Source organism: Heloderma suspectum, chromosome 5, assembly GCF_057233095.1.
Source record: "Heloderma suspectum isolate Gila_16-S chromosome 5, 16-S_ref, whole genome shotgun sequence".
NCBI classification, from domain to species: Eukaryota; Metazoa; Chordata; class Lepidosauria; order Squamata; family Helodermatidae; genus Heloderma; species Heloderma suspectum.
Genome location: NC_139462.1, coordinates 125,834,469 through 125,856,577, shown reverse-complemented (window position 1 = coordinate 125,856,577; position 22,109 = coordinate 125,834,469). Strand labels below are relative to the sequence as shown.

General features: G+C 46.3%; 1 protein-coding gene across 6 annotated transcripts in view; it reads right to left on the bottom strand.

Moving 5' to 3' along the window:
- ADAM11 (ADAM metallopeptidase domain 11) overlaps positions 1 to 12,096 on the bottom strand; it is a 147,745-nt gene extending 135,649 nt beyond the window's left edge. For 2 of the 6 annotated variants that reach the window (XM_084857195.1, XM_084857196.1), the window contains exons 1-2: positions 11,006 to 11,454; positions 9,434 to 9,645 (exon numbers count right to left, since the gene is read on the bottom strand). In XM_084857195.1, coding sequence (XP_084713321.1) covers positions 9,434 to 9,645; positions 11,006 to 11,069 — 276 coding nt within the window. In that variant the 5' untranslated portion in view covers positions 11,070 to 11,454. Of the gene's footprint in view, positions 1 to 9,433; positions 9,646 to 11,005; positions 11,455 to 11,711 lie in introns of those variants that run through there. The other 4 variants (XM_084857194.1, XM_084857198.1, XM_084857197.1 and 1 more) reach the window with 4 other exon arrangements.
- Between the last annotated feature and the right edge of the window lie 10,013 nt (positions 12,097 to 22,109).

Sequence of the window (22,109 nt, the reverse complement as noted above, 5' to 3'; positions counted from 1 at the left end):
TTTGTTTTTGATCATACCCATTTTTGCCTGGAATTTACCTCTGATGTTTCTAATTTTCTGGAAGAGGTCTCCTGTCCTTCCTATTCTATTATCTTCTTCTGCTTCTGTGCATTGCTTGTTTAAAAATAATTCCTTATCTTTTCTGGCTAACCTCTGGAATTTTGCATTTAATTGGACATATCTCCCCCTATCACTGTTGGCTTTTGCGTTCCTTCTTTCTTGGGCTGCTTCCAGTGTCTCAGCAGGCAGCCATCTTGCCGCTCTTCCCACTTTGTAAGAGTGGCTTACAAAGGCTAATACTAAGACAGTCCCTGCCCTCAGGCTAAAAGACATGACACAAAAGGAAAAGGGATTGGGAGGGAGGAGGAGAAAGAACGCAAATAACTCCTGACGGATGTATTGGGTCAGGTCGGTTCCCCCCTTGTCATGTTGCTCTTCCTGGGAGGCAGGAGGTGCAGCCCCCCAGCAGCCCTCGGTTCTCCAGCCTGCCTAGGAGAACCGAGTGCAGCCTAAATGTAATTTGTGATTGTGAGGAGCCATAAAGAAAACATCAAGCAGCCAATGGATTCCACCTATATTTTTGTCTATAAAGTTGGGCAGGGGAAGAATGTACTACCCTCTGTCAACAACTAGATTTAAATTCAATACATTGTTTGTCTTTTTAAAAATGATTTCAAAAGAAAATTATTAGAAGCTCCAGTGACTCCAAAACATCTTCCCCACTGGAGGCTGCCTGCTGCATCTCCATGTGATGTACTGCACTGGACTTTCCTCCTTTAATCAGCCTCTTCTGGAGTGTAGTTCTGCCATCTCACTGCATAAGAAGGGACTGAATGATCTGATCACACCTGATACAGGGACACATGGGAGAATTACTTGCCTTTGGAGGAAGTTGCCTGTTGCCTCTGTGTATGAGTCATTGCTTTGGGATTGCTGTATTCCAATCAGGATAATTCCCAGAACAGGAAATCATACAGAAACAAAGAGGGTGGGACTCCTCTAAGGGCAGGGCATCTTTACTCTTAAAGGGTTGAATCCAGACCAAGTTAGATGCACTTAATTATTTCCCATTAAATTAATGGCACACGTCATAACTAGCTTGTCCCATTGAATTCAGTGGGATCCAAGCTTAACTCACTTAGTCTGGATCCAACCTATAGTGTTTAACCTTTTTGAGTGCAACAGTGAAGTGCAAGTCCAATTTTATTTTGTTTTATTTGTCAAGCAGGCTTCAGCTATCAGAAGTGTGGAAAACATGTCCTGTCTGGGGGAAAACAACTCAAAATTCAATAATGTTGAATTTTATTGTATAAACTGTTTTTATTGTTGTACATCGCCCAGAGTGGCTGGGTGACCGGCCAGATGGGCGATTAATAAAATACATACATACATACTCGCCCCCGAAAGACTTGCTCTCTGGACAGCAACTAGGATTTACAAGATGTTCACTTTGCACAGGGAAGTGAGCCAAGACTCCAAGTCTGCCCAAAAGTTCTACAGCTATTCCACCCTCTGTATCCCTCTTTCCTCCCAGAGAGCTGAGTTGAGCTCCAAGTTACCAGCTGTCAATTCTAATACAGCTACTCTGGGTGGGTCCAACTTGTTATAAGAAGAAATTCAAATTCAGCAAAGCAAGAAACACTTCAGATCTGTTTTAGCTGGCTGTAAGTCCCAGATATTCTTTCCTTCAAATTTCCCTGCAACTTCTCCCTGCTCAAAGAAAGCCAAGGCAAACAACATTTCAGAGAGCAAAAATACTCCAGAACTCATTCTGTAGTTGAGAGAAAAACTTAGCAACCACATACAACTACTTTTCCTAACCTGGCCCCCTCCAGAAGTGTAGGAATACAACTACCATCATTGGCTGGAGATGATGGAAGTTGTAGTCCAACATATCTCGAGGGTACTGGGTTGGGAAAGGCTGCCATGCAAGTTTCAGAAAAGGTTTCTGAAAAACTTACAATGAAGGATATATAAGAAAGGTAGATTGGAAACAGTGTTTAGGAAACAGTGTTTAGCAAACACTTTAAATCTGGGGAACAACCAAAATGTGACATAGGGCTTTTGAGATGCAGAATGACCATGCATGCACAACTGAAGTATGAGAATTTGAGTGATAATTTCTCCCTATCCCCTTAACTTCCAGTTCTAGATGGAATACTGATATAATCTAGCTAGTACACTAAAAATAAATCTATTAACATATCTCCATTCTTAGAAAGAAGAGGTTGTATTTCTCTGTTGTACTTCATGGGAATATTTGGTGCAGAGCAATGCTCTGCTTGCTTAACATCTACCCGCTAAAAATGGGGGGGGGGATTATGAGCTATGGGAGGTGCAAAGTCACCTGGCTTCAAACCAACAGAATTTAAGAATCACTTTGACAAATCAGACCAGAAGGTCCATCTAATCAAACCCATGTTTCAAAACAGTGGTCAGCAAGATCTCAGTAGGGAAGTTCTCAGTGAGGCATGATAGCGATGGCCATCTTGTGTCATTTCCTCCCAGTATGCAGCCATTGCATATATATTGCCTCCGAACATAGAAGTTCCACTTAGCCAATTGGCTAAAAACCCTTGACAGATCTGTCCTTGATGAATTTGGCTAAGCTGTTTTTTAAAAGCCACTGGGCAAAGCAATACTAATCCCTTCAGACAGGCCCCAGTTACACCCACTGAAAGATCTCTAGGCATATATTTACCACCAGTGATGTTTCCGCCAGCAGTAGGTCCCAAAATCAAGTGTGTGGGGGGACCGACGTAAAAGAGGAACACTGAATTGCCATTGAAATGCATTGGTTCATTCCCAATGACCATAGGAAAACACTGCAAGATTTTAGGGACCATCTTCAAATCAAAATACCCACGTGAGATACACATTTGTTTTTCATAGAAAATAACTCCCAATCAAAATAGTTCCTTGCAGAGTGGTTTTAGGGAACAACTTCTATAATCCCCAACACAGCAGTTTTTAGGGTTCATCTCCAAATACACAAATAAATTAGAGTACAATAAACAAAAGGTGACTGAAGTCATACATAACGATCTATAGGCACCATCTCCAAATGGAGTGGGCACAGCGTGGGTGGGGTCCTCAAAGTGTCAGGGTTTATTTCCAAGCACACAGATGCTCCTCCCCCCTTTACAAATGGCCTGTTCCTTCAAATAGCCATTGGATACATGAGAATGACAGCAACAGCCCCACAAGAAGCAGCGGGATCCCCAGTGTTCCAGCTGAGGGTGTTGGGGGAGCACCCCCAAATAACCCAAAGGGTCTTGGTGCCACTAGCAGTGCCCCCCTTCTGAACAACCATGATATTCAGCTGTGCTACTGAATGGCCAGAGGAATGCATTGGACACAAGCAGCCCCACAGAAAAGAGCAGGAGCCCCCAAACCGCTCATGGGTGACAGAGGCAGTACTCTGAAACATCCCAAGAGCCCTGATGTGATGCAGGCCCCATATCAGTGGCCCCTCCTTCAAAATGGCCATAATATCCAGATATCTTCCCAGATAGCCATAGGAATGAAGCAGACTGAGACAAACAGCCCCACAGAAGAGATCAAGAGCCTAAAACTGGCCCCAGGAGCGTAGCCAAGTCATTGGTAGTGCTAGAGGGGCCTAGAGATCCATAATGCTTGCTTAAGTCCATTACTGGTGCAATTCCCATGCTAGTAAGCCTCTGAGCAGGTGCAGATGAGTCAAAAGGCCGATAACAGCCTTCTCAGTGCATTCCTTACTAATGAGTCGAAAGCCTTATCAAGCACTCTGCCTGGGACGCGAAGTCTGTTTACAGGTGGCTGTGCTTGAGAACCAACACTTCTAGCCTGTGCTGGGAATGGATGCTAGGGGTGCTTGCTGCTGTCGTGCTGCCTCATTGCTGACATGTATGGTATAAAACCCATTGTACCCAGTGGCTCAGGGTTCAGAGAAGCTGTCTGATCCAACCATTGGGTATGCCTGTGTGCTGTAAGTTACCCAGTAAAGTACTCCTTGTAAGTAAACCTTTGAGTCTGATGTATCTTGGCACCTCTAACCTAAAAGGTCAATGCCCACGGCCAGGGTGACACACCAAGGAAGCCCCCCACACCCCCCAAGAGCACCTCGCACGCACCATACCAATGTCTCCTCCTTCCAAATGTCCATAATATTCAGATGCCCTTCTGAGCTGCAACAAAAACACACTAGATCGCTAAAAGCAGCCACACAGGAAACAGTGGGAGCTCTGGTGTTCCATAGAGTATACAGAGGGGCTCCCTACACATCACCCCAATCGTCCTGATGCTGCACTCCCTCCAGAGCACCCTCTTTCAAACTGCTGTCTAAGCTAGTGGCCATTACCACATCCTGTAGCAGCGAATTCTGAGTTAATTGTGTGTTGCGTGACAATTGGCATGGTCTTGTATTTTTGCGGCCCCCGAAGGGTCCATTTAGTCCAGCACCTTTTCCAGCAGTGGCCAGCCAGATGCATCAGGGGAGCCCACAAGCAGCCCGTGAAGGCAGCAGCCTTGCCATCGCTGCTTACTTCCCTGTGGCTGCTCTTGAGAGGAGTATCGCCACCTCTGAGCCTGGAGGTGTATTTGTTTACAGATGTTTAATCCCCTTTCTCCAGTAACTTCAAAATGGTTCACAAGGGACCACTTTGCTGCCATAGCTAATGGCCACTGATGAACCCGCCCTCCATGTCCAAGTTAGAACAGAGATGCCAAGGACCAGGAGCAACAGAGACAGGTAAGATCATGGATGCTGGAAAGAATGCTAGCAGGAAACAGCTATACACCCAGCAGAATGTGACAGTGTGGAAATATGGGGATAATGGGAGCTGTGGTCCAGCACATTTGGAGAGCACCAGGTTGAGGAAGGCTGATTCTAGTACAATGCCCTCCAAAATATTAAAACATATTCAAGTGACACATCCACACTTTCCCCGCCCCAACATCAGTCCATTCCTATCATGTGCCACAGGAGCATTCAAGATGTGTCATGGCAGGGTTACATAAGAAAGCTATATGCCCACCACCACCACAAATAGTTGAACATTAGAACTCACTGCTATGGGACATTGCAGAAGTCAACAGAATGTCTGTAAATTCTGTAGTATACACACATTTCTGCAACTTCCCATACCAAATTCTGCCACTGAACGCTTACAAGACTGAGAGGGGGTCTGAATTAGGTTTTCTGTCATTGAGGAGCAGCTGTGCTTCATTGAGAATGGACTCTAGTCTTTCCCTGTGGCCTCTAGTCTCACTCCCTTTGCACCACTGATCTTCAATTGGTGGACTGCAACCTATTTGTGGGTCACAATCTTACTGAAGCTCCTCCCACCCCAATCCAACACCAGCAGGGCCACAACCATCTCTGAAAAAGAAAAGGAGAGAGAGAAAAAGGACACCGTCAGCTGAAAAAGCAACAAGGTTGGGGAGGAAGAGGACAAATCTAGATAGAATGTTGGTAAAAGTAATACTGATTTTTTTTAAAAAGTGGTTCCCATTTCAGAGGGCTGAAGGTAGAACATGAGCCTGCAGAAGGTGAAGGCTACTGCTCCAGATGTGCTGCCCACCACCACCCATGTTCTCTGACTCCTGACCCATTCCTTGTTCTGTGACACAGAAACCAGGATATGTATTTTGACATTTAGCATGAATTCAGATCATATTTCTACATGTATGCCAAGTCAGAATGCAGAACAATGCAGTGTTCCATGTAGCTATGCTTTAAGGCTGAATGGCAGACCTGAACTTTGTATTATTCTACTCTGTTTATGAATTCTGATCTCAGTCTGGTTTACGTATTATGCTCCCAAGTGAATGACAGGCCTTGCAAGACCTGTTCGCAAAACCTTAGAATCAAGCTGGCAACTCAACTTTAGCTAATTTAATCTTAGCTCATTTTAAAAAGGAATATGATGAGAGTGGCGGCAGGAAGAGTCTTGCAAGGAGGTCTGCTTACTATACAGTTTACCCCAGCCTGGTGCCTCCAGATGTGTTGGACTGCAACTTCTATCATTCCCCAGATGTCATGTTGGCTAGGGATGATGTAGGCTGTAGTCCAGCACATCTGGAGGGCACCTGGTTGGGGAAGATTGAATAACAGCTTCAGTCTTTCATAGCTTATTTCTTGCAGAAGGGTTGTGAACTTGAGAAGTATTATTCTTTGATGTAGTACTCCGTTTACCAAATTACCAATAATATTGTTTCAGGAAATCTTGGCAAAGGTGAAACTGGCCAAATTAAAACTCAGGAGACCAGATACTGTAGAGGAAAGTGGGAGACGAGTCTCAAATGTTGATGTTCCCCATTCAAAGTGAGGCAGTTGGCAAGGCTGCACAATTAACTGGTTTCCTCGAATACTATTCTGTTTTCTCTATATGATCTTATTTATTTATTTCATTTCTTTTTCATTTCTTTATTTCATTTCTATACCACCCAATAGCCAAAGCTCTCTGGGCGGTTCACAAAAATTAAGATCTCCATACTTCTGAACCTTCCTTTCCTGGGAACCCTCAGTAGCTGGATCCTAAAGAGCTGCTTACTCTCTGCCCAACTATGTGTCTCACTTCATGCTAAGTGGGCATCCTGACTAGCGATGTACATGAATTTTGTTCATATTTGCAAATTGTGCAAACGTATCCTGTCTGCAACAGTTTATTAAAATTGGCTATCCTAAAATCCAGGGTAGGCATTTGACTACACTCGGCTTTTGCTTCCCTTAGAACCAAGAACTCAAGTACAACATGGTCGCTTTCCCCCAGAGTTCCTGTAACTGCTACTTTATCCACTAAGTCATCTCTGTTGGTTAGGATCAAGTCAAGGTTAGCCGATCCTCTAGTTCCTTCCTCTACTTTCTGTAGGAGGAAGTTATCTGCCACACAAGTCAGGAATTTCTTGGAGGGATCATGTTTTTCAGAATTTATCTCCCAACAAATATCGGGGAAATTGAAGTCCCCCATTACTACTACATCATGCTTCCTTGAAACATTGGCTATTTGCTTTTCAAAAGTTTCATCCTCGTCTTCTCCTTGGTTGGGTGGCCGGTAGTAGACTCCGACCACCAGGTTCCTTTTATTCTTTGCTCCATTTATTTTGATCCAGAATCTCTTGATGGGGCTACCAAGCTCCTCCTGTATTTCTGTGCAGAGATATGTATTTTTCACATACAGTGCAACCCCACCTCCCTTTCTGTTCCTCCTGTTCTTTTTGAACAAGTTATATCCTTCAGTTGCTGGATTCCAGTCATGAGAGTCATCCCACCAAATCTCAGTTATACCTATCAAGTCATAATTTCCCTCCTGTACTAACAGATCAAGTTTGTTCTGTTTGTTTCCCATACCCTGGGCATTAGTATATAGATATCCAAGACCATGTGCTTCATAGTCTGGCTTTCTTCCTACATGTGTCTGAAGACTATTATTGGGTGCTATTAGAGCTGTTCTCTCCATTGCAGTGCATGCGCCTACATCCATTGTTACCCCCAACATTACATCTCCCTTTCCCATAGGATTCAGTTTAAAGCCCTCCTGATGAAGTTCTTCATGCTGTGGCCAAACACATTCTTCCCATCGTTTGTGAGGTGCAACCCGTCCCTTGGCAACAGCCCATCTTCCAGGAAGTATAGCCCGTGATCCCAGAATCCAAATCTCTCTTGTCGGCACCACCTTCATAGCCAGTCATTCACCCGGAGTATTTTTCGTTCCCTTTCTATCCCTCTTCTAACTACTGGAAGGATGGATGAGAAAACTATCTAGGCCCCAAAGTTCTTCCTTCCTAAAGCTTCCAAGTCTGACATGATTTCTTCGTAGCTCTGCTTGGCGCTATCATTTGTTCCCACATGGATTAGAAGGGATACCTGTCAGTGGGCTTTATGAGTGCAGGCAACCTTTCAGTCACGTCTCTAATCCATCCTCCTGGGAGACAACATACCTGGCAAGTCCATGGGTCTTCGCAACATACTTGGGTCTCGATCCCACGCAGCAAGGAGACTCCCACTACTACCACTCTTCTCTTCTTCTAGTTGTAGGTCTGGGTTTCATCACCTCTGCTTGACTGACCTTCAGCCTCTTGCTCACTCTCATGCAGGTTCCCCTGTGATTCTTCCTCTGCAGGCTGTCCTCCAGTCTCATCCGCAAGTACCTGGAATTGGTTCCACAGCTCCACTGCTTCCACTGGTGCAGAGTGCATCTAGTTCTTCTTCTCCTAACTGTCACCTTTTCCCAAGGAGTATCCTCTACTCCATTTTTCTTCACCTCAGCATTTCCCACTGCCTCATCTTGCTGTTGCTCTTCAAGCTCCTGGTCTTCCCTTTGCTGCTGTAGTTCCCCCATTCTGTGCAAGAACTCTTCGTGTTCTCTTATTCCCCGGAGGGTCGACAGTCGCCGCTCCAGTCCACTTACTTTTTCTTCCAGCAGCGTGATCAACTTGCACTTGTTGCAGGTGTTGGCCATGTTGTTTTCAGGCAAGAAAACAAACATTGCACACACCTTGCAGGTCACCACCACTGGAGAGTCTTGTCCTTCCATAGCCTCTTTTCCCTTTTTGTGTCGAGCTTTGTGATTGTTCTAGACTAGCCTGTGCCTGCTCCTCTACTCAGTAGAGGTTAAAAGCAGAGTCCCACTGGTGTGAAAATGTGTGTTACAAGACAAATAAATGGAAAAAAGTTAGTTAAAAAATAAAATGAAATGAAAAAATTGAGAAAATGTTAGGGGCCTCCCCCTTGACCTCCCCTGCCCAACTCCTGTTTGCTCCCCCTGTTCACTCGCTGTGGTCGCTCGCTCTCTGGGAGCTTGCTTGCTTCTGTAGTCCCTGGACCAGCTGGACCAGCTTGCTCTGCTCTACTCTGCTCAGCTGGGAGGCGGGAAACAGACTGAAGCGTCCTGCCCACTCAGCTGCTGGGAGTACTCAGGCCACACACCCCCAATTCAGTTGAGCTCTCAGAAGCACCTCTTGAGCTCACAGCGACTCAGAAGGATAAAGGGCTGCCCCCTGGGCTTCCTCCAGCCCACTTACCTCTTAGCTTCTGTCTCCTTTGTCTCTTCTACCACTGCAGCTTCCCTGGCCAACTCCTGTTTGCTCCCCCTGTCCGCTCGCTCTCTGGGAGCTTGCTTGCTTCTGTAGTCCCTGGACCAGCTGGAGCAGCTTGCTCTGCTCTGCTCTGCTCTGCTCAGCTGGGAGGCAGGAAACAGACTGATCTAGACTATCTAACAGGCCAGTCAGCTGTGCTATGTCACTGAGTAACAGAACCCTATTCAAAAGTTAGAAGCAGTTCTTGCCACTAAGTCATTACGTGTGCATGCCATCTGGTGTTACAGAACAGCTTGGAGTCTGCTCTCCCCACCCATCCCCACTCTGATGAGAGACACACAGCACAATGTGGGGGTGGGGTGGGTGGGGAAGCAGCATGTGAAATAGGGGAAACAAGTTCCTGGGGTTCTCTTACAGGGCTTCCTCCTTTTTCACCTCCTTCTCCTCTGCTGCCGCCAGCTTTTCTCACCCTTGTGTCCAACTGATGCTTCTGGATTTCGCCTCCAGAACTCTGCCCCATTAGCCTGGTGGGGTAGATGATTTCTGAAACACCCCATCTTTTGCGCCAGCTGGCATTTGGGATCCACCTCCGCAAATCACCAGGTTCTGTATCTGCTTTAACAAAACCTGGTCCAAGAAAGAAAGAAAGAAAGAAAGAAAGAAAGAAAGTCATAATAAGAAAGAGGAAGGAGTTCATGAGCATAGCTTTGTTTCTAAGGTGAGCTGCTGAACCTTTTCAGTCTGCCTGAAGTCCCCTTTCTGATCTTGAAGTTCTTACATACAAACCCCAACATGCAGAGGGAACAGTGCCCAACACTGGTCACCCAGTGATGAAGGAAATATACTCTGAATATGCTCAGGTGTACTCTTTTCTGGGTGCCTGGTGTTCCTGGGTTATACACCAGTACAAGTTTGGGGGATGCATTCTCATGAGTCCTTGCTCAAATCAGGCTACAGAGAATACAAAAATAATTTAACACATGGCAGGAAGGCCTATACAGGAATAAAGGGACCCCTATCAGCGTAGAGGACTTAGATGGACCCCCTTTCAACAATCACAGCATCCCCCTAAGTACTCCTCCACATTGCCAAGGGAACAAGCCTTTGTTAGGTTGACTTAGATTTGTTTTGGGTACATACCCTGTTAGGGCTTCTCTGGACCAGTGGTTTAGTTAAGTTCTAAAAATGAGTGGTACTGGAGCTCAAGCCTTCCTAGAATACACATATCCTGAACTACATGCCCTGTCCCGCAACCCTGGATGTATGTGGGGTAGCTGTGGTTGTTCACTGGCGATGGGAATGCACTCTGCATGTATCATTGCCTCGCTTGTTTCTGGGCTGAGTCCTGGCTTATTCCCAAGCATTTCAGTAGCTAGATTCCAAGATTTTTAAGCCAACACTCCACAATTCATTCATGAACTGCCTTGTCCAAGCCCAGATTCCCTAAAAAATATAAGCTTGAACTGCAAATGCCAGGGGGCCACAATTCCCTCAGCTAGTCATCCCACCCCCACCATTCCCAAGCAAAACTGACATTTCAGCCGTCCACCCCAGCTGTTGCTCAACCATCCTCACCTTAGGGCTGGAAGGAACTGCAGAAAAATGTGTCTATGCAGCAGAAAAGACTGCAGTCACAGCACTGGCAGGGTGAGGCGGGGGTGTACAAATGTGTGTGCGGGGAGGGGATAGACTTCACACTAAGGGGATTTCATAAGCAGCACACTGCAAGCAATGTACCCCCTGCCAGGTGTGCCATTCAAAGAGGCAAGGTGGAGTAGCCATGCATTATTTGGAGGGGGAGTAGCAGTGACAAGTGATGCTCCAGTCAGCTCTAGAGATGCATGTATTGTGACTCCCACTCCTTTGTCCGCTCTACCCTGCCCCAGCTTCCCACCCCAAAGGATGCCTTCCTCCCCGATGTTATGCAAGGAGAGGAGGGAGGAGAAGTAAAGTTGGGGGGCCCAAAGCAAAGAAAGGCTTCCCTCACCTGAATGACAAAGCAGCAAAGAGAGGAAGGCTGTCAACACCCAGTTCTGTAGCAGGCGGCTCATAATGTCATCATAGTCAGAACTAGGGGCAGCACCAGCCGGTCGGGTATGCAAGGAAGACAGGTCGCAGTGCTCTTTCCTTTCTTTCTTTCGCTTTGCACTGAAAGCCTGGGATTCTCATTGGTCTCGCCTCTTTCCTCTTCCTCTTCTTCCCTTCCCTTTTTGAAGTGTTGCTGATGGAGAGAAGGGAAGAGTGGAGAAAATGAGAGGCAGAGATCGGAAGAGGGTTTCTGCAGCGCCAAATCAAAACCAGCGAAGAGTTTAGAATGGGCAGAAGGGATACTGAAATTTCTCCATCCTGGTTCTGCGGTGATGGATATAAGAGCCTAGCGTGATGTGCGCGCGCGTGAGAGAGATGGAGATGTGAAGAGCTGGGGCGAGGGGAGGCAAAGGAAAAAGGCACACGTGAGCTCCGAAGAGCCTCCTCCTGCCTTTTCAGCATGGAAGAGCTGTCTCTGTCGCTCTCACTCCACACACGCTCTTTTTGTATGGCCAAGGATTAGAGAAGCCAGCAGAAAGCAGCGAAGGGACAAATACCTGGATGCATATAGATCAGCCTCTTTGCATATGCACACAGACAAATCAGATCCGGGTGAATCAAACAAAAATGAAACGCAGTGTTTGTAACAGCCCGCCAGGACTCACCGGATCGAGTCGTTCTCCTTCTCCTGCTGAACACGCCCAGGCAGAGAGGCTCCGACTATAACGTTGAAATGGAGCCCTGCCTGTGAGCTGGGGGAGAAAGGGGAGCCCCGGCAGCAGCAGCGGGGCCCCGGCAGGCTGCCACTGGCGAGCTCTGGGAAGGCGCAGGAACGGGAGAGGCGGGGAGAGCGAAGGCAGGCGAACCTGGCTTGCGAGAGGGCAGACAGAAGTCACCGCCACGGAAAATGCTGGAGGGGCGCCTCACCTGCAAGCACACCGCCCCCTTCAGCCTGCCCTTGCGGGGAGACCTGGACGTCCCCAGCTGGCAACCACAGGAAGACCTCAGGCATATCAAAACCTGGGCTTAGCATCTCTCCTCGAGGCACCTGAAGAGCGCCACCCACCGCTTGGTCTGGAGAGCTACTTCCCTAGGAACGGATCGCATCCGCTGAAGGAAAACCGCAACATGTTGCCACCAGAAAGGCCGGCAGATCTAACAGGGGAGATGAAGGTGTTCACAGGTCAAAGCGAGGGCGGGAGGGAGATGTAATTCCTTACCCTGAGTTGTAAGTGTATATGCTTACTAGGCCTCAGTGGTGCAACTGGAGGAAAAGGCTTAAAATAAAAAGCGGGCTGCACTTAACTTGTGGATTCCTGTAACTATGGAGGCTATGGAAGAGGGTGGGTTTAAAGTGCTCCTTCCAGGAGACTCACTCATAGTACTAAATAATGGGGGGTGGGGGTGGGGAATCTAATGTATATAATAAGGAACAACTGCCCTTGAAGATTGGGCCAGGTTCTCTCTCTGATCCAGGTGTTACGTATTTAGCTCTGAAACATGTGAGAGTAAGAATGCCTCTGAGTACATTCAGAGTGTCTCTGATCATTACTGGGTAACCCATAGCTTGTGTTTAAATCCACCCTCTTTGCTCAACCCATGGGATTAAGAATTAGGCTGACCTATTTATAAGAAATTAGGTACTGTATGATGAGGCATTCCAGGCCAGCCAATCAGGTGTGATCAAGTGTTGATGCTACCTAAATACATAATGCGGTGGCCAGCCTAATTGATTAGCAAGCCTGTTATGGTGTGCGCGCCATCTTCTGTAGCATATGGGTCCACTTGCTTGAGTCACCAGGAGCTATTTGCCCTGAAAGGTACCTTTTCTGGAGGGCACCAGCGTGTGAGTTATGACATGGTCAGGACTGTGTGGGTTGATCATGCTTGTACAAGTTGGCAGGTAGATGATGTTGCATTGCAAGATGGGGATGGGGTTAGAGGATGGAGTAAATGGCTTCAGGCACCTTCTGATATAATTGTGATGAAATCCAGTGTTCACTTAAATAGTCCCAGGAAGTCTGGAAGTGAATGGAAATATGCAAGTGCTAGTGAATCCTCCAACGTCTCATTTGGTTCTAGTGACTAACTTCTAAAATGAGATATTCAAGATCTGCACTTCCTTATTATTGCCCCCCCCCTCCAATCCAAGCTAGGGAGGGACGGTTTGTGGGCACCCAGTGGTAAGGGAGAAGGCACTTTGCATGTGCTCAGAGATATTAGTTTAAAACTCGTGACAGAGCCATTTGAGACCATCTCTACTTTGGACGCCAAGGCAGCTAATGTTCTGTTGTTTAATGGGTGTTCCATCTTACACTTCCCCCAACTCTCTCTGCTACCATTACCTCCAGGGCTCTGACAGCGCAGAACAGGGTTACCTACTGAGTACTCAAAACACCTTGAGTACTACTGAGTACTCAAAACACTGTTGATGTTTCCATCTAACACAGGGGTGAGGTTTTCATTCATGACTAACTTGTTTCTTATGAGTAGGGATGGGGAAATCAGTGATTTTTCAATCTCATCTAAATTCTTCTAAAATCACTTCGAAGCTAATCATGGCTCGCTCCCATTTTTGTTTTTGACCTTTTTTTTGCTCATTCAAATGGGAGAAGTGTGCATTTCAAATAGGAAAATGTGCATTTCTGTGTGCATTTTTCAAAAGAGTGCACTCCCCCAGAAGTGTGAAAATGTGTATTTTTAACGTGCAATTCAAAGTGAGCTTTAAAAAAAAAAAAAAAATTCTAACACAATCGCGAATTTGGGAACATTTCTCAAAAGTAAGCGCTTCTGCTCACATTCAGGATTGCAAATGGGATATGTTCGCATGATCTGCAAACAGAAAGGAAAATCTTATACATCCCTACTCCTGAGTGAGTGGGGGCTTTGCCTTGGAACTAGTTATTAGTCCAGGCCTGGATAACCTGGGCCCCATCAAGCCAACTGCAGGCCACCAGTCGTATACCATGTGTGTGTTAATCATCTGCCAGGCCACAACGTGTGTCTGCTGTACTGCATTTGCTTCAGTAGGTTACAAATTGAGCAGGCCATATATAGAAAGTGCAGAGGATTTGAAGAACAAAAGATTAAAATACAGAGGTCCCCAAGACTTTTTTCAGATCTGATTTGTGGTGACTTTTTTCATTTAAGGCACAATTACAATGTCAGCCTTTTCTGGGTAGGTCAGCAAATTCAGGGTTTTTGTGCCTTTAATTAGAATCTTTCTCCTTGAAGCTTTTGTCCTTGTAATTGTTTCTTGTTTAGCAGGCATACTGGATTACTGAATTACCCTTTAAAATTAGTATATTCCTGGTCCCTGGTGGGAAGAGTCTTTGATTATTTGTTCCTTTCATTTTTAAAATGCAAAATAGTATTTCGCAATTAAGAAAGGAAAATTATGAAAGAAGCTAGTAATTAAAACTCTCCTGTGTGAAGAACAAGTGCAATTCATTGGTAATACCACAACATTTGAAATGGAGACAACCAGAGGCAGAAGCTTCTAATTAAAACTGCAGAGGACTTTTACTTTACAAGACTTGCTTCCAAGGACTAAGCTAGATATGGGACAACTGCATGAATCAGACACATGCTTGCCATCTTCAGATATAAAACAGGAGTGGTGGGTGTTCTACTTATTACATAAAAAGGAACATATGGGGGAGGAGAGTGAAACCCATCTTGCAATGTTGTATTGATTTAAGCTTTTTTCTTTCTTTCCCTGGGTCACTTCTGGTATCAGTCAGGCTGGGGGAAAATAACTTTAACCTATGGAACAAGGCAAGGTGAGGAAGGAGTGGTTTCACTACCCCTCCTCTATGCGCTCCCTTTATGTGTAATGAGGAAACTCCTACCCCTGCTTTATATGTGAACAGGGCAAGCTTGTTTTTTGACATATATACAATCTGACCCTGAGTAAACATGCAGCCTTCCCCAACCTGGTGCCCTCCAAGATGGGTTGGAGTACAAGTCCCATCATCCCAAGGCAGCATGGCCAATGTTGTAGTCCTTTGGGGGCCTGTGGGTGCAACTGTCCTGGGCATCACCACAAAATGGCTGCTGTTCAAGGCATGGCAAACGCCAAGTAACCAGCCCCAAAGACTGAGTACAAGGCAGAGGCGGGGTCTGAACCCCAGCATACTAAACTCATTTGAACCCACAGTTTTCCGCACCAACAGAAACCTAATTCACTGTGATCCTAGCTGCCAGTACAAAAATGTGTTAATTTTTTTAAGTGGGTGGTGGTGGTAGTGCACCCTGGTGTTACGAAGTAGCTCTCTTCTGAGCGAGCAGCACTGACTCCATTTTGACACACAGCCACAAAGCCAGGCGTCTTCATCCCCATTCATCAGCAATGGTGGGAAAAAGGCACAGGAATGGGGTTGGGAGCAACATGCAAGACTAGGTCAAGCAATTCAGTTTCTAATGGACTTCTTAAAATGCATTCCTCAAAGGCACAGGTGGGGGTCAAAATTCAGCAAAACATGAGTGTGCTGGATAGCGAGAGTGTTATCTCGTAAGTTACCTAGTCAACCACCTGCAATACGCTCCCACTGCTGAACTTCAGCCTTGACGCCTGTCTTTAAGACAATCATAGAATAGTAGGGTTGGAAGGGGCCTACAAGGCCATCGAGTCCAACCCCCTGCTCAATGCAGGAATCCAAGTCAGAGCATCCCTGACAGATGGCTGTCCAGCCTTGTCTTGAACACCTCCAGTGTGGGAGAGCCCACCTCCTCCCTAGGTCATTGGTTCCATTGTCACATTGCTCCAACAGTCAGGAGGTTTTTCCTGATGTTCAGACGGAATCTGGCTTCCTGTAACTTGAGCCCATTGTTCTGTGTCCCACACTCTGGGATGATTGAGAAGAGATCCTGGCCTTCCTCTCTGTGACAACCTTCCAAGCACTTTAAGAGTGCTATCATATCTCCCCTCAGTCCTCTCTTCTCAAGGCTAAACATGCCCAGTTCTTTCAGTCTCTCTTCATAGGGCTTTGTTTCTAGTGCCCTGATCATCTTTGTTGCCCTCCTCTGAACCCTTTCCAGTTTGTCTGCATCCTTCTTAAAATGTGGTACCCAGAACTGGACACAGTACTCCAGATGAGGCCTAACCAGTGCTGAGTAGAGGGGAACTAGTACTTCCTGGGATTTGGAAGCTATGCTTCTATTAATGCAGCCCAAAAGAGCATTGGCCTTTTTTGGAGCCACATCACATTGTTGGCTCATATTCAGCTTGTGATCTACAATACTTCCAAGACCCTTCTCTCTTGTAGTATCATTGAGCCAGGTATCCCCCATCTTCTAACTGTGCATTTGGTTTCTTTTTCCTAGGTGCAGAACTTGGCATTTATCCCTATTAAATGTCATTCTGTTGTTTTCTGCCCAGCGCTCCAGTCTATCCAGATCACTTTGAATTTTGTTTCTGTCTTCCAGAGTATTAGCTATCCCGCCCAATTTTGTGTCATCTGCAAATTTGATCAGCATTCCCTGCACCTCCTCCTCCAAGTCATTAATAAAAACGTTGACGAGCACTGGGCCCAGGACTGAGCGCTGCAGTACCCCACTCGTTACCTCTCCCCAGTTTGAGAAGGTCCCATTGATAAGCACTCTTTTGAGTCCGATTCTGCAGCCAACTGTGGATCCACCGGATCGTTGTTTCATCTAGCCCACTTTGAGCTAGTTTGCTCATCAGGATATCATGGGGCACTTTGTCGAAAGCTTTGCTGATGTCGAGGTATATGATGTCTACAGCATTCCCGCGGTCCACAAGGGAGGTGACTTGATCAAAAAATTAGATCTGATTCGTCTGGCAGGTCTTCTTCTTGACAAATCCATGTTGGCTTCGAGTAATCACTATGTTGTTTTCAAGGTGCTTCCAGATGGATTGCTTTATCATCTGCTCCAGAATTTTCCCAGGGATTGATGTCAGACTGACTGGTCTGTAGTTCCCAGGTTCCTCCTTTTTACCCTTTTTGAAGACGGACAACATTAGCCCTCCTCCAGTCATCTGGCACTTCCCCCGTCCTCCATGATTTCTCAAAGAGAATAGACAGTGGTTCTGAGAGTTCTTCTGCCAGTTCCTTTATGACTCTAGGATGCAGTTCATCTGGCCCTGGAGATTTGAACTCATTCAAAGTCATTAGGTGTTCCTTGACCATATGCCTATCGATCTAAATCTGCAATCCTGCCCCTTCAGGATTGTTCAGCCTGTGCTCATAGACCCTCTTTTGCGAGAAGACTGAGCCAAAGTAGAAATTGAGCACCTCTGCCTTTCTTTTGTCATCGTTTTGCCATCCTCATTTAATAGCTGAACAACCATTTCTCTCCTCTGCCTCTTACTATGCACATAGCTGAAGAAAGCCTTTTTGTTGTTTTTAGCATCCCTCACTAACCTCAGCTCGTTCTCAGCTTTAGCCTTCCTGACAGCATCCCCGCAATTCTGTGCTACCTGCCTGTACTCTTCCTTTGGCCTTCTTTCCACTTCCTATATGTGTCCTTTTTTGTTTGCAGGTCATCTCTCAGCTTTTTGTGAAGCCATATTGGCTTCTTCTGTTGTCTTCCACCTTTTCTTCTTGTTGGAATTGTTTGTGATTGTGCCTTGAGAATTTCCTTTTTTAAATGCTGCCACCCATCTTGGATTCCTTTTCTCATTAGTGTTGCTTGCCATGGGACTTCACTGATCATTGTTCTGAGTTTATTAAAATCAGCTTTCCTAAAATCCAGGGTACGCGTTTGACTACACTCGGCTTTTGCTTCCCTTAGAACCAAGAACTCAAGTACAAAATGGTCGCTTTCCCCCAGAGTTCCCATAACTGCTACTTTATCCACTAAGTCATCTCTGTTGGTTAGGATCAAGTCAAGGATAGCCGATCCTCTAGTTCCTTCCTCTACTTTCTGTAGGAGGAAGTTATCCGCCACACAAGTCAGGAATTTCCTGGAGGGGCCATGTTTTGCAGAATTTGTCTCCCAACAAATATCGGGGAAATTGAAGTCCTCCATTACTACTACATCATGCTTCCTTAAAACATTGGCTATTTGCTTTTCAAAAGTTTAATCCTTGTCTCCTCCTTGGTTGGGTGGCCAGTAGTAGACTCCGACCATCAGGTTCCTTTTATACTTTGCTCCATTTATTTTGATCCAGATGCTCTCGATGGGGCTACCAAGCTCCTCCTCCTGTATTTCTGTGCAGATATATGTATTTTTAACATACAGTGCAACCCCACCTCCCTCTCTGTTCCTCCTGTTCTTTTTGAACAAGTTATATCCTTCAATTACTATATTCCAGTCATGAGAGTCATCCCATCAAGTCTCAGTTATACCTATCAAGTCATTATTTCCCTCTTGTATTAAGTGTTCAAGTTCATTCTGTTTGTTTCCCATACTCTGGGCATGAGTTTATTGACATCGAAGACCATGTGCTTCATAGCCTGGCTTCTTTTCTACATGCATCTGAAGACTATTATTGGGCGCTATTAGAGCTGTTCTCTCTGTTGCGGTGCATGAGCCTACGTCCATTGTTACCCCCAACATTACATCTCCCTTCCCCGTAGGATTCAGTTTAAAGCCCTCCTGATGGAGTTCTACATGTTGTGGCCAAACACATTCTTCCCATCCTTTGTGAGATGCAACCCATCCCTTGGCAACAGCCCATCTTCCAGGAAGTATAGCCCGTGGTCCCAGAATCCAAATCTCTCTCGTCGGCACCACCTTCGTAGCCAGTCATTCACCCGGAGTATTTTTCGTTCCCTTTCTATCTCTCTTCTAACTACTGGAAGGATGGATGAGAAAACTATCTGGGCCCCAAATTTCTTGAGTTTCCTTCCGAAAGCTTCAAAGTTTAACGTGATTTCTTCGTAGCTCCGCTTGGCAGTATCATTTGTTTCCACATGGATGAGGAAAAAGGGATACCTGTCAGTGGGCTTTATGAGTGCAGGCAACCTTTCAGTCACGTCTCTAATCCGTCCTCCCAGGAGACAACATACCTAGTGAATCCACGGGTCTTCACGACATATTTGGGTCTCGATCCCACGCAGCAAGGAGTCTCCCACTACTACCACTCTTCTCTTCTTCTAGTTGTAGGCCTGGGTTTCATCGCCGCTGCTTGACTGACCTTCAGCCTCTTGCTCACTCTCGTGTAGGATCCCCTGTGATTCTTCCTCTGCAGGCTGTCCTCCAGTCTCATCTGCAAGTACCTGAAATCGGTTCCACAGCTCTACTGGTGCAGAGTGGCATTTAGTTCTTCTCCTAACTGTCACCCTTTTCCAAGGAGTATCCTCTACTCCATTTTTCTTCACCTCAGCATTTCCCACTGCCTCATCTTGCTGTTGCTCTTCAAGCTCCTGGTCTTCCCTTTGCTGCTGTAGTTCCCCCATTCTGTGCAAGAACTCTTCGTGTTCTCTTATTCCCCGGAGGGTCGACAGTCGCCGCTCCAGTCCACTTACTTTTTCTTCCAGCAGTGTGATCAACTTGCACTTGTTGCAGGTGTAGGCCATGTTGTTTTCAGGCAAGAAAACAAACATTGCACACACCTTGTAGATCACCACCACTGGAGAGTCTTGTCCTTCCATAGCCTCCTTTCTCTTTTTGTGTCTAGCTTTGTGATTGATCTAGACTAGACTGTGCCTGCTCCTCTACTCAGTAGAGGTTAAAAGCAGAGTCCCACTGGTGTGGAAGTGTGTGTTACAAGACAAATAAATGAAAAAAAAAAGTTAGTTAAAAAAGAAAAAAAAGTTAGGGGCCTCCCCCTTGACCTCCCCTGCTGAACCCCCCTGCCCAACCCCTGTTTGCTCCCCCTGTTCACTCGCTGTGGTCGCTCGCTCTCTGGGAGCTTGCTTGCTTCTGTAGTCCCTGGACCAGCTGGAGCAGCTTGCTCTGCTCTGCTCTGCTCTGCTCAGCTGGGAGGCGGGAAACAGTCATTAAGGTGCAAGGTCATCTTTTGTTAAGTGAATAAGAGATAGCAAGTAGGACTTTGTTTCTGGCAAGTACAGCCATGGTCCCCAAGCACCCTCTTTTGTTATACAGGATGGGAGGCCAACTCAGTCTTTCTCCCACAGCAAGCAGCACCCTTTCCAGTGCCTCTGAGCTGTGTCTGGTTCATCAGAGTTGTGATGTCACTGCCTTTCTCTGAACTGTATCAGAAGCCTCAGGTTGGGGAAGTCTCCGGTCCCCAGTCCCCCTCTTCCCAGAGGCATGGGGTCATGCTGCTGAAATCACTGGGTGCCTCGCCCCTGAAGGGTTAAGGTGCCCCACTGCTGCTGTAATCACTTAAGAGTCTCTCCTCCCACAGGAAAGGCTCCATGCTGAAACCATGTTGACCACCCCTATTGTAGTCCAGCACATATGAGGATACCAGGTTGGGGAAGGCTGCACTATAGTGTAAATACTATTAAGGAAGGACACAGGTATTGCTGGACAATACAGTGCTATATTAAATACACTGTGGAACCACCATCTTCATTCCTCTGCCAGCTAATTCCAACTAGCATGGCCAATGTCTGGGGATGATGAGAGTTAATACATCTGGGGGGCACCGGGTTGGGGAAGGCTGGGTTACATTATAGGTCTACAGCAGCCTTCCCCCAACCTGGTGCCCTCCAGACACCTTGGACTACAATTCCCAGCATCCCTGACCATGCTGGCTGGGAGTGCTGGGGATTATTGGGCAGTATCCAGTGGGACACTCACACCCCCACCAATTCCTTTCCACCCCACTGATTCCCTTCCACAAGGTGGGCTCCACCAATTCCGTTGCGCAAGTGGGACTGCTTACACAAGGGAAATTTGGCGCTTCCTAGCGGAAGACTGAAATGTGCGGAAACGCTCATTAGGGACTGCCTTGTTTTTACATCTTTGGAAAGCAAAGTGGAAAGCAAAAGTGTGTGTGCATATACATGCAGGAACATGATTATTATTTTATTTATAACGCACTTAGGGTTCCCTAAGCCAGATGTTTTGGACTTCAGCTTCCAGAAGCCCCTGCCAGCATGGCCATGGCCAGGAATGCTGGGAGTTGAAGACCAAAACATCTGGAGATCTACTTCTGCCTATCCCGGTAGTACAGCACTTAAGAAACTTTAAGTGTTTAATAGATAAAGAAATTATGCTCCTGCACACACATGAGCATGCATGCGCACACACACATGCTTTTGCTTTCCATGTGCACACAGGTATGGATACACACACAGGAGTGGAGAACAAGGGGAGAAGAGAGCAAGGATACTAATCACATCTTCACCCCGAATCCCTCATGGCTATAGTCACAGAGAATAAAACCACCTTAAAAAGGGAACATGTTCAGAGATAGTGGATTGGTGTTTTTTTTTTTTTAAAGGAACTGTAAAAGAAAAGAAAAGAAAAAGCCACTTAAAAAACCAAGCCAAGTTCATATGCTGACATAGAAATATTTACAGAAAAACTTGGAGAGGATCATGGGAGACGAGGTTATAACAAAATGCATGAAATCTGTAACAAGCAGCTTGTCTTCTCCCCCATTCCTCTATTGAAAGGCCCAAGGAAGCCGGCGTCTGTGGCGATGGGCTGCTGTAGGCCTAGATTCTCTCTTGTCCAAGCAAATGCTAGCAAACTAGAATTGTGAACTAACCCTTCCTTTACTGCTGCCCAAGAAGTCCTGTGCTTCTCAAAGGGCCTAAGGGAGGAATATCAAATATTGGTTGCTGAGGGGGTCTTGGAGTAGAGATACCTGGGGTAATGCTCAGTGGTGCAGTGGAAGCAGGGCTCGCAGGGATGCAGCCCCAGCACTTTTTCATTAGCAGGGACTCTGATGTCATCTGCCCCCCCCCCACAATTCCCTGTTCCCTCTGAGCTTAGCTGCGATCCTCACTGTAGCTATGGGGGGGGGGGGATGAATTTTCCAAGCAACAATGTATTGTTCCAACATGGAATGCAAAGTGTTTGGGATGGCTTGGTCTGGAATGGGTATTTAAGACCTATTCGTTTTACCAAAGTCATGCTCCTGGTGGAGATGAAAATTCTTAGAGCTGTTTTTTTGTTGATATGGATTGACACAGCTGCCTGAGATTTTTGGACTGCCCTTGGAGACTGTTACAATG